At 32.8% G+C, this 14,387-nt stretch overlaps 1 protein-coding gene across 1 annotated transcript in view; it reads right to left on the bottom strand.

Annotated features, from left to right (window-relative positions):
- The window catches only part of LOC123669272 (lysosome-associated membrane glycoprotein 2-like), a 33,946-nt gene extending 19,881 nt beyond the window's left edge, over positions 1 to 14,065 (bottom strand). Inside the window, exons 1-2 of the mRNA XM_045602884.1 lie at positions 13,858 to 14,065; positions 13,295 to 13,702 (exon numbers count right to left, since the gene is read on the bottom strand). Coding sequence (XP_045458840.1) covers positions 13,295 to 13,702; positions 13,858 to 13,915 — 466 coding nt within the window. The 5' untranslated portion in view covers positions 13,916 to 14,065. The remainder of the gene's footprint in view (positions 1 to 13,294; positions 13,703 to 13,857) is intronic.
- Between the last annotated feature and the right edge of the window lie 322 nt (positions 14,066 to 14,387).

The following is a 14,387-nucleotide window of genomic DNA, read 5'->3' on the forward strand; positions in this document are numbered from 1 at the left end:
CCTTTTACATGTTAATTTGACCTTTTCGAGTATTTTTCAGTGATCGTTATCGAGCACCAACTGAGGTCACAATCCGTATAAAAAATAAACAAAAAAATATATAATAACGAACAGGTTTAAAATCGATTAAAACATAAAAATAGTTTTTCATTGTATTGCGTTATAAAAGAAAATAAGTCACACTAAGCGACCTTTAATAATAATAATAAAAATATTTCGTGAGTGCGCTCACAAAACAAGCACAGGTATCCGGGCTATGATTTTAACAAACTTATAATAGAACAACATCAGTTACGTAGAGTTATATTATATCTAACCAAACTTTTCATGAAATTTCACAAAGCGTTAGCGCAGAAAATAAAGTTGCTTATTTGATTAATCTATACTTCGACTGATAACCAAATGAAATGATAATTGTTTCCAGATGTCTTTCTTGGGTCTGAATGTCCATCGACGAATGTATGGATCATACAACTGTTGTACATCGTAGGAGAAACTGGCTGCTACCCCAACACTCGCGAGTATAATAACCCACAACGATAAATAAATGTATGAATCATACAAAAAATGTTCGCGTTCTAAACTTTGTATGAGATAAGATTATCATAAAAATGGAAGCCGTTTAGTTTAAAAATGATCACGACATTGACCAGAATTCTTACTAAAACCTCTAAGACTCGAACCGCTTTTCAAATCCAATGAAACGGTCATGTAATCCGGGGTCAATTATTTGATTATTTCACATCTTAACGGCACTGAAGCCTCACGTTACTACAGCTCGTTTTACGCCACAATACTTGAGTTATTTACCAAACATTACGAGAACGTTCGAAACGATTTCGTACTTATTTTTCAGTAAAATATTTTACAGCCATTATGTGTATTCACATTATTTACTTTGTTTCTGATAATTGTATTAGCATACAGAAAGGGGGGATTAACATTTAGACTGACATTTTAAACGAAATTTATTACATCGTTAGCAATAAAGTTAGAAAGTTTTGACGATAATATTGTAATTGGTAAGAATATTCCTTATTGTGAGATCATAGAAAAAAAATATATGACAATCACAATTTTAAATTAACAGTTGTAAAGCAAAAAAAGTGTGTATATACTTATATACACGTCAGAAGATATACTTCATTGGCTAGCTAACTTCACGTTGCTAACTTCAGGGTATAACTGCAAAAACTTACGACATAACACTTAGAGAATTAGAGATGTCTATATCTGTATATGTAACATAAAATTCTTCAAAAGAAACAATTATTACAGAGAACGATATCAATAACGACGAAATAAAACAGATACGTCAATAATTACGCACTCAGTAATCGGAAAGTTCCTGAAAAGTTCCTCCAACTTCAGACTGGCGTAAACAGCGACAGCATATCTGGAGCAACCAAAATCGAGAAGGTACGGTAATAACCGCTTAGCGTAACGCCTTCCGCTATAGGTCACTCAACTTATGGACATTTCACTCGTGATAAAAAAAATTCGTCGATCGTTACCTAACTTCATCAGATTAATAAGATAAATGTAACTAGAATCGCGAATCTAGAATCATCACTGTAGAAACACAAACAAGAATCAAGTACTCTTGAAGTTCAATGTGTTCTGGATTAACCTAAAAAACAGCAAGCTGACCTCAGTCATGCTTCCACGCCCGGTCTGACCAAACCTGATCACGATTTCCAGTTACCGGATCATAGAGAGACCGTGTGAGTCACATAGCGATGTTTTACGCAGATGTCTAACACTAGTAATACCTACTAGTCGTTGGATTTGGTTGCGTATGTTTTGCTGATTAGGTGCTGATACAGTTCTTGCGTCGATTGTACGTTGAAATCAGTCAAAAACAAAATCAAGAATATCTTTTTTCAAATAGGCTTCAAAAGCACCATCGAATCGTCATTTTATAAATTAATATCGTACCGGTTCGTAATGCAGATGCTGCAGAGAAGAACTGGCAAGAAACACTGCAGTTACTCTTTGAAAAATATATAAACTGGATTATTATACCAATTTGGTAATATACTGCAAGAAATACAGCTTCACAACCACACATCTTTAACATCTTCATCAGACAATCCCAATATCGTTGGTGAGATTTTATTATACATGCTAATACATAAAGGACATGTTTACTTTGCGCAGTCGGGAGTTACAATTTTGTTATTCCTTCTCGTGTCTATACTGCGATTAATTACTATTTATATCAAAATTATCGATATTCTTAGTCGGAATTTTGTCGAAATTTCCTACAAGTTGGGTGTGCGTACTGTATTATGGGTATACTAAAAACAATCAACCAACAAAAAATATATAATGTAATCAAAAGTATACAATTAAATTTTATATATAAAAAGACAGTTTAATACCAGCAGTTATTTTCCGACGAAAAAATGTCTAAAATATGTCTTTTTTTTTCAGCTGTCAACTAAATGTTACGTTATACACAATTAAATTTACTAAAAGCCCAAAGTTCATATTGTTCATACAAAAATAATTCCTAAGCTATATATGTAAATGTACTATACATATATACTGATATTTGTTCAGCTATATTAACAAACCTAGATAAAAAAAAAACACTCAAGCTACCATTGTTATTTGATAAAATTCAACCACGTTGTTCAACGCTTCGATTCAAATAATCGTTTACATACACATAAAAGTACATAAAATTAAAACTTATTATTTAGTTACGAACGCCTCGTGTCCATAATTAAGACATTTTATATTTTTAAACGCTAAGATGACTTAATTGCGTTGTTCTATCGCAAGTCAAATAGAAGCAAACGTAATTTATTTTCACCTATCATTACAAATAAGAACCGAGATAAGGATTTTTATATTTGATTTTTAACTTATCTTTATTGGTGCTGATCTTGCGTGTGATAAGTGTGACGTCTTAAACTACTAGCACACATTACAAACGATGCGATATCATTTGATGATATAAAATTAATAGTAATCATCGTTTATAGGTTTTTTTTTTTTTTTTTTTCAAACATACCTGATCTTTTAACCTTATTTAGAAGATATTGTAATAATTTAATCATTTAACAAAACTCACAAAATATTTTATGTGCAATGTCATGTTACACTGTAGAAGTAGAGATATTTTTAATTTATATTGACACAGCTGATAGCGTAGAAAAATCAACAAATGAGTTGGCATATAAAAAATCAAGTTAAACAGCAAAACTATATAAATAGAAATGAAGAACAACAAACATACTCAAAATATACCAAAAAAAAACAAAACATAATAAAGAACGTAAAGGTAAAAGAATCGGGCTTGTCAGAAAAATTTAAGTTATACTAAAAAGAGAAAAACCCGAAAATGACCCACAGCAAAGAAAGTTTGCGAATGATATAACCCTAGCCCAATAAAATGGAAAGTATTTCAAGTCAGTTTACTAAAACTTAACCAAAAACATAACAAAAAATGTGCTTTAGACCACACGACTGAAGTAAAACTTCTTAAGCAATAGGCCTGCACTATAGACCTGCACTGTGTCTTAGACATACGAAACGGCTATGAGAGAAAGAGAAAAATAAAATGTGTGCTCACACCTGTTTCTCTTGCTCCGTTCACCTCACCCGATCGCACTTTTCGTAACACTCTCGTCAAGCACTCACCAGCTTACTCCCAAAATCATGCGTGCTTAAAGAAGTTTTACTTCAAAAAAGACAATTTTAGGCATGTAATGTGACACCGTCCGTATAGAATATTCATATGACATTGGAAAAAATCATATGACAATGGAAGTAAGCGATTTATTTTTACTGGCGCTAAATAAAACACTTCAATAAGATAAACGGTTAGTGTCCAAGATTTAAATCGGTCCTTCCTTTCAGAGACACTACATAATAATCACTGAACTCGTCAATGTTATAAATTCTACTTTTGTTTCTTACATTAAAAATGAAATTATATTGAATATATTGGGTTGACTGGAAAAAATTTGGGTGGCCTGGAAAAATTTGTTAATAGCCATAATTTCGCCCATTGTACACAATATGTCTATCTTATAACAATGTTTAGTATGTTTCTTATGCATAATTTGATGCACAGCAAAGTATAAATGAAATAATACATTTATCGAAAAAGCAAAACAATTTCCAATCGTTTGGATACTATTTGTTGAAATTTATAATGAATAGGTCTGGGAATAAGTAATTTCTGAATATCTAAGAATTAACCATAAAACAGTTTCTACCCAATTAAAAAAAGCTGGCTATACAAAAAAAAAAAACTTGATATATGGGTGCCACATGAACTCACTGAAAGAAACCTAATGGACCGTCTACTCATTTGCGATTCTCTCTTAAGACGTAATGATATCGAACCATCTTTTAAGAGATTGATCACTGGTGATGAAAAATGGATCACTTACGATAAGAAAATACGAAAAAGATCGTGATCAAAGGTCGGTCAAGCTGCACAGACTATCGCGAAACCCGGGTTAACACGCAATAAGGTGATGCTGAGTGTATGGTGGGGTTGGAAGGACATCATTCATTATGAGCTTTTACCACCGGGCAAACTATCGATTCGGATTTCAACTGTCAATAGATGATAAGACTTAAGCAATAAATTGAGAATAAGCGGGCAGAAATGAACAACAGAAAAGGTGTGGTATTTAATCACGATAACGCCCGATTTATTGTGAGATTGACTGGGAATTTTTAATGCCTTCCCCATATCCCCAATCCCCATCCCCCCATGTAGCCATGATCTTGTACCCTCAGATTTCCATCTGTTTCGGTCTCTTCAGAATTTTTTAGATAATGTATAGTTCATCAAGAGATGACTGTCGAAACTACGAGAAGTCCCAAAATTTCTATAACAACGGAATCTTGTCACTAACTACAAGATGGCGACACGTTACTGAACAAAATGGAACATAAATATTATAATTAATGTAAATAACTTTTGTGAAATCATACCTTGAATTTCTATATAAAATACGAAGAAACTTTTTCCCCAACCTAATATTACTGTATTGGGCATTCATAAAATGACCTTATAAATATACAATTACATATGTATCAAGCGTTTTATATTCAACAGTCCCATAAAGAATAAAAATTATATTCTAGGATCATGACAGACATACGTATGTCCTATTGAAATATTTGTCATCTACAGGGTCTGAATGTAATCCATCAAACTGCTCCATTTTGGATTACTGGATAAACTATCTCAGGATTTCAGGAGCATGCAAGATGCGTCCCGATGTTTTTCCTCGTCGTTGAACACGAGACTTAACGAATTTAGTATTAAAAACTCAGTGACGGTAGGTAAATTTTTTTCTTTTAGAAGGTCACGCAGAGGAGAGAAAGAGGCCTATGTTCAGCGATAGGATACTATCTACTGCACTTTTTAGTCTATTTCATAACGCTTCAATTTCTTTTTCTTTCTCCCTACTTCAATTTGAATGAAACTAATTTCTTTCAAAAAATTATATTGGCCGTTGCGTTATCACTTTTCACGATTCAGTCTGTAACATCCCGCGTCTGGACAAAGGCCTCTCTCTCCGTGTAAGAGAAAGGTCGTTGCGTTTAAAATGTAATAAATGAATTATAAAATTATAAAACCGACATTATTCATGTTTTTCCCTATATATAAGTTTATATAAAACTATTTAGCATGAACCAAACGACTTATTTTCATTTTTATCTTATCGAAAAACGTTACCCATATAGGTACATAGTTGTATATAAACAATGTATTACAAAAAAATGGCAACGGTTACAGCTATGGATTGTACCTGTTGCGCTAGCGGTTGCGGGTTCGATCCCCGCACATGACAAACATTCGTATTGGCCATACAGGTGTTTGCCGTGGTCTGGGTGTATGTGTAGTCCTTGTGGGTTTCCCCACCGTGCCTCGGAGAGCACGCTAAGCCGTCGGTCCCGGTTGTTATCATGTACACCTGATAGCGATCGTTACTCATAGTAGGGAATATATCCGCCAACCCGCATTGTAGCAGCGTGGTGGATTAAGCTCTGATCCTTCTCCTACATGGGGAAAGAGGCCTATGCCCAATAGTGGGATATTACAGTCTGATGCGTACAAAAAAAATGTAAATAAACGAATGCACATCTACATAGTGACTACAACATTTTTTTCTACATCCAAAATCGTGGAATAGCATTCAAATAAGTGATTCGTCGAATTTCTAAAAGCCGGACAAAAATTCAATCATTTCATTTGCGTGGAATTAATATATTTTTTTTTTCTTTTGTGGATATTTTCACTCTAACTTGGAACTATTTAGATTATCTTTCCATTTAAAAAGTAAATTTTTCTTTTAATAATAATAATAATACCTAAACATCTGGTTTGCTAACAGAACAAACCTGGTACAACTAAAGAGAAGCGTAGGCTTTTATTTTAACGATATGTTCTATAAACCATTTATAAACTATGTAAAGAAAGAAATGGAGAAGTTATCCTCAAAAGAACCCCCTACATTATATCACAGAGACCATAATACAGATAATCATATACCACCTAGAATATATATGCGATTTTAGAAGCCTGTAATTTGTAAAAATGTTACATGTCAATATACCGATGCGATGGCCGAAGTTTCCCGAACGCTTGCACGTGCACTCGGCTTGAATAACTGGCATTATGCGATAAAAACTACAGTGAATCAATTGTGCGAAATTCTACTGACCCATTGTATCACAATCTAACAGAGAAATGGCTGTTGTCATCGAAGCTAAGAGGAAAACAAGCAAGCTGGCGACGTTACGCCTAATCGATATAAAAATGGATGCTAGCCAAAAATATTAAAAGTGTTTGTATTTCTTTACTTATATTACGTTATTGCGTTTGCTCACAAACGAAAAAAAAAAAACAGACGCCAACTTAAATCGACCAGTACAGATACAGTGTAGTAGGTGATTTTTATTTTTATTTTTTTAATTTAATCTTGGTTAAATATAAATGGACAACATCCACACGACAAGCACCGGCTTCAAATTAAAAAAAAAAATATTAAAATCATCAGTACACCCGGTAAAAAGTTATGAGGTTAAGACGCATAAAAAAATACAGTCGAATCGGTCGAGTCGGTTAAAAAACCAAGCAAATGTTCATCCAAATTAATTAATTAATTAATTTTAAATAATACAAACACACATCAGGAGAAAAAATACAAATTTAACTTCAATAATTGTTATAGACTCCGCGAAAATCAAAAAATCAAAATAACTTCAATGTATGTTGCAGTTACAGTTTTATTATGAGTATAGATTATTTATTTAATTATTTAAACGGAAATTTTATAACGTTTACAATGAGGAAATATATATTTGTTATCAATGTTAAATATTAAAACGATTTTGAGATTTCTTTTAATGCAATATCATAAGCAGAATTACCCTTCAATAATATAAGGTGCAATCCATAAATTGTCATGTTTTTTTTTTAAAGTATTTTATTATATTTAGTATTCATATATTGACTTTACAAGAGTAACTATTAGCTTTCTTGCAGATTCCTGTCGATATAATATACATTAGAATCAGGCAGTCACTTCACCATATAACTATAATAATATAATTAACTAAAAATATTATAAATAAGGTATAAAATGAGATCGAAAAGTACTTTTAAAGCTTAAGAACTTAAGTAAGGACTTATTAATTAATTCTCAACGAAATGCAGTATTTCTTTATTATTACTTTTAACTATGCTCCGTTATCTTTTATTAACACATACAATAAGTTGCATTGTGAAGATAAAGCACGTTCCTAAAATAAATATTTCAATGAGTATTAAATATATATCTGTACCATATACTACATACTTCATACAATATAAAATATTTATGAATATCCGTGACCATCCGTGACAAAGAATACATTTTTTTCTTATAATACAATTATAAGAAAAAAATGTATTCTTTGTTATTTTCAATTCTAATACACTTTACTCTCAAAAAAGAAGTCTAACACATTCCTTTTCGTGTTTTGTGTGTGTTAAAAATATCTTTGCCAAATCTTTTTCAAAATTAATACGATATTACAGACATTATTGTGATTGATGTGATTTTATAGAGTAATACACATATTCATCATCATTATTACAGCCTATACAGTCCACTGCTGGACATAAGCCTCAACAAGTTTACTCCAAAAATATCATTAAAACAGGCGGGTTGGTGACCGCAGTACTGGCTTTGTCCCACCAAAGACGCTGCTGCCCGTCTTCGGCCTGTTTATTTCAAAGCCAGCAGACACATATTCATATTGCAAAATTATTTTAAATTAATAAAATACTTATTTCTCAATTTAAAATTCTATTAAATATTTATTTTTATTTCTTAGGTTCATCGAGAATTTTTCTCACACAGAACATACTTATGAAAAACTACGTAAACAATGACAGTCACACAAGCATAATAACTTAAACTTTCCATTTAAAACAATTAGAGAAATTATCAGGCATCCGATAGTGAAAGCCCTCTCCTATATGAAGAAAAGGTACAATACAAATTCCATTTTTCATTCTAATTCTGGATAATAATTATGAGATTTATTCAATGTACATTTTTATATGAAATAAAGTTTATCAAAAACTGAACTTTATTCAACAAGGTCGTATATTTTTTTAAGTGATAAAAAAAGGTATGATAATCTGTTTAATTAATGTTAGTATAATTTATAATGAAAAATAAATGGAAATATTAAAGTTAAATTATATATATAAAAAATCTGTGTGCTGTGTGGCTACGGCACTAAAGAATTTAGCCACCCCCTCCCTTCCCGTGGGTGTCGTAAGAGGCGACTAAGGGATAACAAGGTTCCACAATCACCTTGGAACTTAAGAAGCCGACCGATGGCGGGATAACCATCCAACTGCTGGCTTTGAAATACACAGGCCGAAGACGGGCAGCAGCGTCTTCGGTGCGACAAAGCCAGTACTGCGGTCACCAACCCGCCTGCCCAGCGTGGTGACTATGGGCAAAACACATGAGTTCACGTTATTTTTGGCGTAAACTTGTGGAGGCCTATGTCCAGCAGTGGACTGTATAGGCTGTAATGAATGAAAAAAAAAAAAAAAAAAAATCTGTGTATTTCATTCAGTTAACAATATGTGTATTTAATATTTATTTTATTTATTTATATGTTATTTATTATTTTGTTTAGATTTTAGGAATCACTATGTTTTTAATTTGTTTTGCCTTTTTGATGACCCTACACTGTATTTTTTTAAATCTCCAATATCCCAAGGTTGTCTGGGAGAATTCGCTTACCTAGCGATAAGACCGCCTTTGTGCATAATATTATTCTTTAAGTTACTTCACTTCACAATACAGTATATTTCTTCTTCTTCATCAGAAACACTCACTGTTACTTCCTCATCATTATGGGTTCAATTCGGGTTCAATTCTACATTACACTATAGAACTAATGAATATTTTATTTGTAACAAACAATGTCAAATAACAAATTAAAGCATTAAAATAACGATTGACGTTTTTAATGATAACTACAAAACCTGCTTGATTTGATACCCAAAGTGTCAGATTACTATTTGACCGGTAGAGGTGATAAATATAATGTAACATAATACAACAAAAACGAAAAGGCACAGTCACAACAAAGTAGGCTTAAAAAGGACTAGAGTTCATTTAAATAATAATGTATTGCTACTATGAAGCTCCCATTATTATTATTATTAAAATGAACATTCTGTTGACAACTATCAAGCAAGAAGCTTAAAAATTTGTTTTCAAAATTGTCCAGAAATAACCTTTCAGTCCTACTCCTAATTAGTGCCTTCACACAAATCTTCTCCATTAACGGCCGAACCCAATATTCAGTCTATCTCTGGTTATGTCCTGCTAGAGACAGAAATATCTATCTATCCTTCATTTTACTGACCCAATAAACTTGTCGACGATAGGCAATCTTATCCTTCAAAGCTATCTATCGACGAGAGGGAGGATAGCTTACCAGAGATAACAGTTCGTATGAAAATTACAGTTTAAGCGTCCCAATAATAATAGAGTTCTGTCAGTAACGTTGGTTATCTTTAGTAACAACAATATCCGATCTATAGTTTTCGGGGGATAACTAAGATTTATTAATTGCAAAAGTATGTTCTTTGTTTAAAATAAAATTAATTTCGAGTGAATAATAATGGCAGACTCAAGTTCAAGTAGCAGTTCAAGTGATATTGCTCTTTTGCAACAATTAATTGAATAAAAATAATAAGTTTCTTCTGAAATAATACTTACTTTACTCATCTTGTGAATAAAACAAACAATTTGGTGAATGATTGTATAATTTGCAATGATTTGTATAATTATACAAATTTAAACGAAACGACGATTCAATAAAGTAAAGCGTAATGGCCTCGTAGCGTCTTGTCGTGTCGTGTTAAAACGTTCCGTTACTAGATTTACCGTGCATTCCATATTAAAATAATATCATTTATTATAAATTAAAAAGTCTGTGTAAAAATTAATTTGTCCATATTTTTATAAAACAAGATTACTTTAATATGAATAAAATTTGTATGACAAATTTAAATTCTACAAAACATCTATGTAACACAACTGAGGCCGTCTGTGACGCTGCGTATACTGGAATGTAAGGGAGAGCTCAGGTAGCCGGTCTATCTACAGCTAACTGGAGATAGTAGTCCCCTATCCGAATTATTGGGACAAGTACAAAGGATAGATAGTTAGTTATTAGCAGTCGATGATAACTACCTATCTCTATCTTTAGATTTAATATTGGGTTCGGCCATTAGTAACATTAGTACAGAACAGATTTCCGATTGAAAAACTGTCATTTATACTAGATCTTCCAAAAATCATCAACTTCAAAGAATAATAAAAAAAAAGAATCAATTCTCGTCATGCCAAATTAGGTCATTATTACAAGCTTTATTCACTCTAACATAATATAATAATTGCTCACAAACAAAAAAAAACTTCAATTACATCAACCAGTAATACAATGTAGGGAAAAGAAAAAATAGTCTAATATATACGCATTATTAGATATAACTACTAGTAGTAAGTCACATCTTGATTAAATTTTAATCAGACCACATGACATGCACACCTTTCAATTTAAAATCATTGAAATTGGTCCACATAGTCAAAAGTTTTCAGGTACCACACATAAGAAAAACAGTCTTGTTCTATTTCTTAGATAACCATGTTTACATTCTAGGAAAAACTGAATAAGCATTATCTCATTTATCTTTTCCTGTTTAATACATACATACTTACCTACTTGTCTTTTCTTTTCTTAGTTAATCCATATTACAGTTAATTTATTTTCTTTTTTTAATTTATTTTAAGTTTATGCATAGAAATTGTGTATATCCCATTTTAATTTTAATTTTTTTTATTGTTATTATGGTCTATTTAAAAAAAAATTACACATAGATGCCTTATTAAAATATCCATTCAACCCACAGGCTGAATCGTATACAAGCTATACAGATCAACACACACAGATAAAAGACAACATGATTAGTTCAAAACCCAATTCAATTAGCACATACATAAATATAATAATTCAAAAATTTATTGTATGAGTCACTGCAACATAAATATGGCTATTGTTGTAAAATTAACAAAATTATTTACTATAATAAATTACTCTGAATTTATAAGATGGCTCTATTTCAAAGGAAGCCACCACAATGCGTAACTTTAGACATACTGCCTATTATAAATTTAAAATATGTATTAAAAATTATAATCGTAATCAACCGTGGCTAGGGCAATAAAGAATAGAGCTACCCCCTCTCTTCCCGTGGGTGTCGTAAGAGGCGACTACAGGATAACACAGTTTCACTACCACCTTGGAACTTAAAAGGCCGACCGATTGCGGAACAACCATCCGACTGCTAGCTTTGAAATACACAGGCTTAAGACGGGCAGCAGCATCTTCAAAGCCAGCCCTGTGGTCACCAACATGGGTTTGCACCAGTTTTGACGCGTACCTACTTGTGGAGGTCTATGTCCAGCAGTGGACTGCCATAGGCTGAAGTGATAATCGTCATCCCCAAATACAAATAGACTTTGACAGTTTAATATACTGCAATCTCATTAATATAGTAGAATTTGATGGTAAAAAGAATGATGAATGAAAAAATTTTTACTGTTGGATACTGTCATCCGTCAAATAACGTTATCGACAAATGGCGAAATAGACCCAACTATAGATAACTTGAAGCTACCGCCTACCACTGATTCATAATATATTTTTCTATTATAGAGTATATAAGTCTATATGTTGTTATCTTAACAGTAACAAAGAGATTTTTTTCTCATTTAACTGACTTAAAAAAAGGAGTTTATTATTTAACTGTATTTTTTTATATGTGTTTTATTTCAGAAGTGTTTACTTGGTGTACCAATTCTTATAATTTTTTTAAATGAAAACTGGTGATTGTCCTGTGGTACCATTTAAATGTGATCAGTATCTAATTATTAGTTTTTGAATTATCTTTGCATACTATTTTTCCTATACCTACATTGTATTACTGGTCGGTGTAGGAAGTCAATTTTTTTTTTCGTTTGTGAGCAAAAACAGCTACATCAATGTGTGAATGTTGGTAATGATGACTTTCCAATCAACGCAGGTTTTTTTCAATGTTCAATTGTTTTATTTTATGAAAACAAGTGTTACACAATCTGTATTACAAAAGCACTAATAGCTAGAGGCTGTTGTAATGAATTTTTGTGTCTTGACTGCAATTTTTATGTTTTATTGAATTTTAGTCATCTTATACAAAGGTAGATGATCAAGATTTATCATAGACCTGACTAATATCAATCTACATAACTAAAAGGTAGTCAGACTAAGTTTTGTATAATAGTGGAATTTGTCAGTGACCTAAAATCATCACTTGGTATTTTAGTTTATTTTGAGTTCTCAAAAATTTTAAGTGAATTAAAAAAGTGATTTTTATTTTATAGAGATTATGATATTTTATAAATGAATATTTAATTAAAATAAGCTATGCATTTTTCTTGATTGATTAAACATGATTTTAGTTAAGTAGGCATATTGGAGTAATAGTTTATACGAGGCAATAAATGTATCCACTGAACTTTTTTCCTTTTCACGGTCCATTGAATTAAAAGAATTCTTGTTATCGCTTATTCATTGTTGTTTTTTATAACAACATTTACAACAAATCAAGGTTTTAAAAAAATCAAATTACCAAGGCAATGACTGTTTTGCAATAGAAAATACTAGGTATTACACAAAATCAAATATGAGTACTTACATGCATTCTCCACCTTTGTGTAGGTAACATTCAGTTGAGCAGCAAACTGGAGTAGGACACAGGTGTTGTTGTTGAGCTTATCGGTGTAGGACCAGATGCCTTGTTTTGGGGGTGGGATGGGACCTGGTGCTGGGGTTGGAGCTGGGGTTGGTTTTGGTGTAGGGGGTGGTGTAGGTTTAGGAGTTGGAGGAGGTGTCGGGGTAGTTGAAGACGTAGTTGTGGTAGTAGTGGAAGTCGTAGTTGGGGGCGTAGTCGTAGGGGCCGATGTCGTTTCTGGTGGCTGCGTGGAAACTTCTGTAGTTTTCACGTCAACAGTTGTGACTTCCGGTTCTGGACTCGGGGACTCCGATGAGACGGTCTTCGGCAAAAGGATCGTCACCGGCTTTTGCGTAGTCACAGACCCATGGCCTATTAAGACAGTAAAACAAAATTACAAACACGAAGGTAGATGAAAAATCCTTTGTCTCGCACGATGTTAAAACGAAAAAAAGCGTCGTATGGAAACGGCGATAAGCAACAAAGAAATCGTCAATACTTATTTATCAAACACGTAAATCTCTTACCTAGTACCGTTAGGCTGCATAAAACTGCGGCTAACAAACATAACCTTAACCGAGTCATTTTCAAACAAATAGAAAGCTTTTTAAAACAATTTATTCCCGAACAATCTCACAAGTACGTTGCAATAAAATGATTTTGTAAGAATTGAATACTCTATACTAATGTCATTTCAATTTCCTTTAGACAAGACAACTGAGCGATGTTGCCAGCGTATGGGAAACAAAAATTACTAATTGATACGTTTTTATTACGCTGTGTGGTTTCGGCACTAAAGAATTTAGCCACCCCATCTCTTCCCGTGGGTGTCGTAAGAGGCGACTAAGGGATAGCACAGTTCCACTACCACCTTGGAACTTAAAAGGCCGACCGATGGCGGGATAGCCATCCAACTGCTGGCTTTTTAAATGCACAGACCGAGGACGGGCAGCAGCGTCTTCGGTGCGACAAAGTCAGCCCTGCGGTCACCAACCCGCCTGCCCAGCGTGGTGACTATGGGCAAAAACCCCCATGAGTTCGAACCTAAAAATAAGGC

The sequence above is a fragment of the Melitaea cinxia genome, chromosome 3 (assembly GCF_905220565.1).
Source record: "Melitaea cinxia chromosome 3, ilMelCinx1.1, whole genome shotgun sequence".
NCBI classification, from domain to species: domain Eukaryota; kingdom Metazoa; phylum Arthropoda; class Insecta; order Lepidoptera; family Nymphalidae; genus Melitaea; species Melitaea cinxia.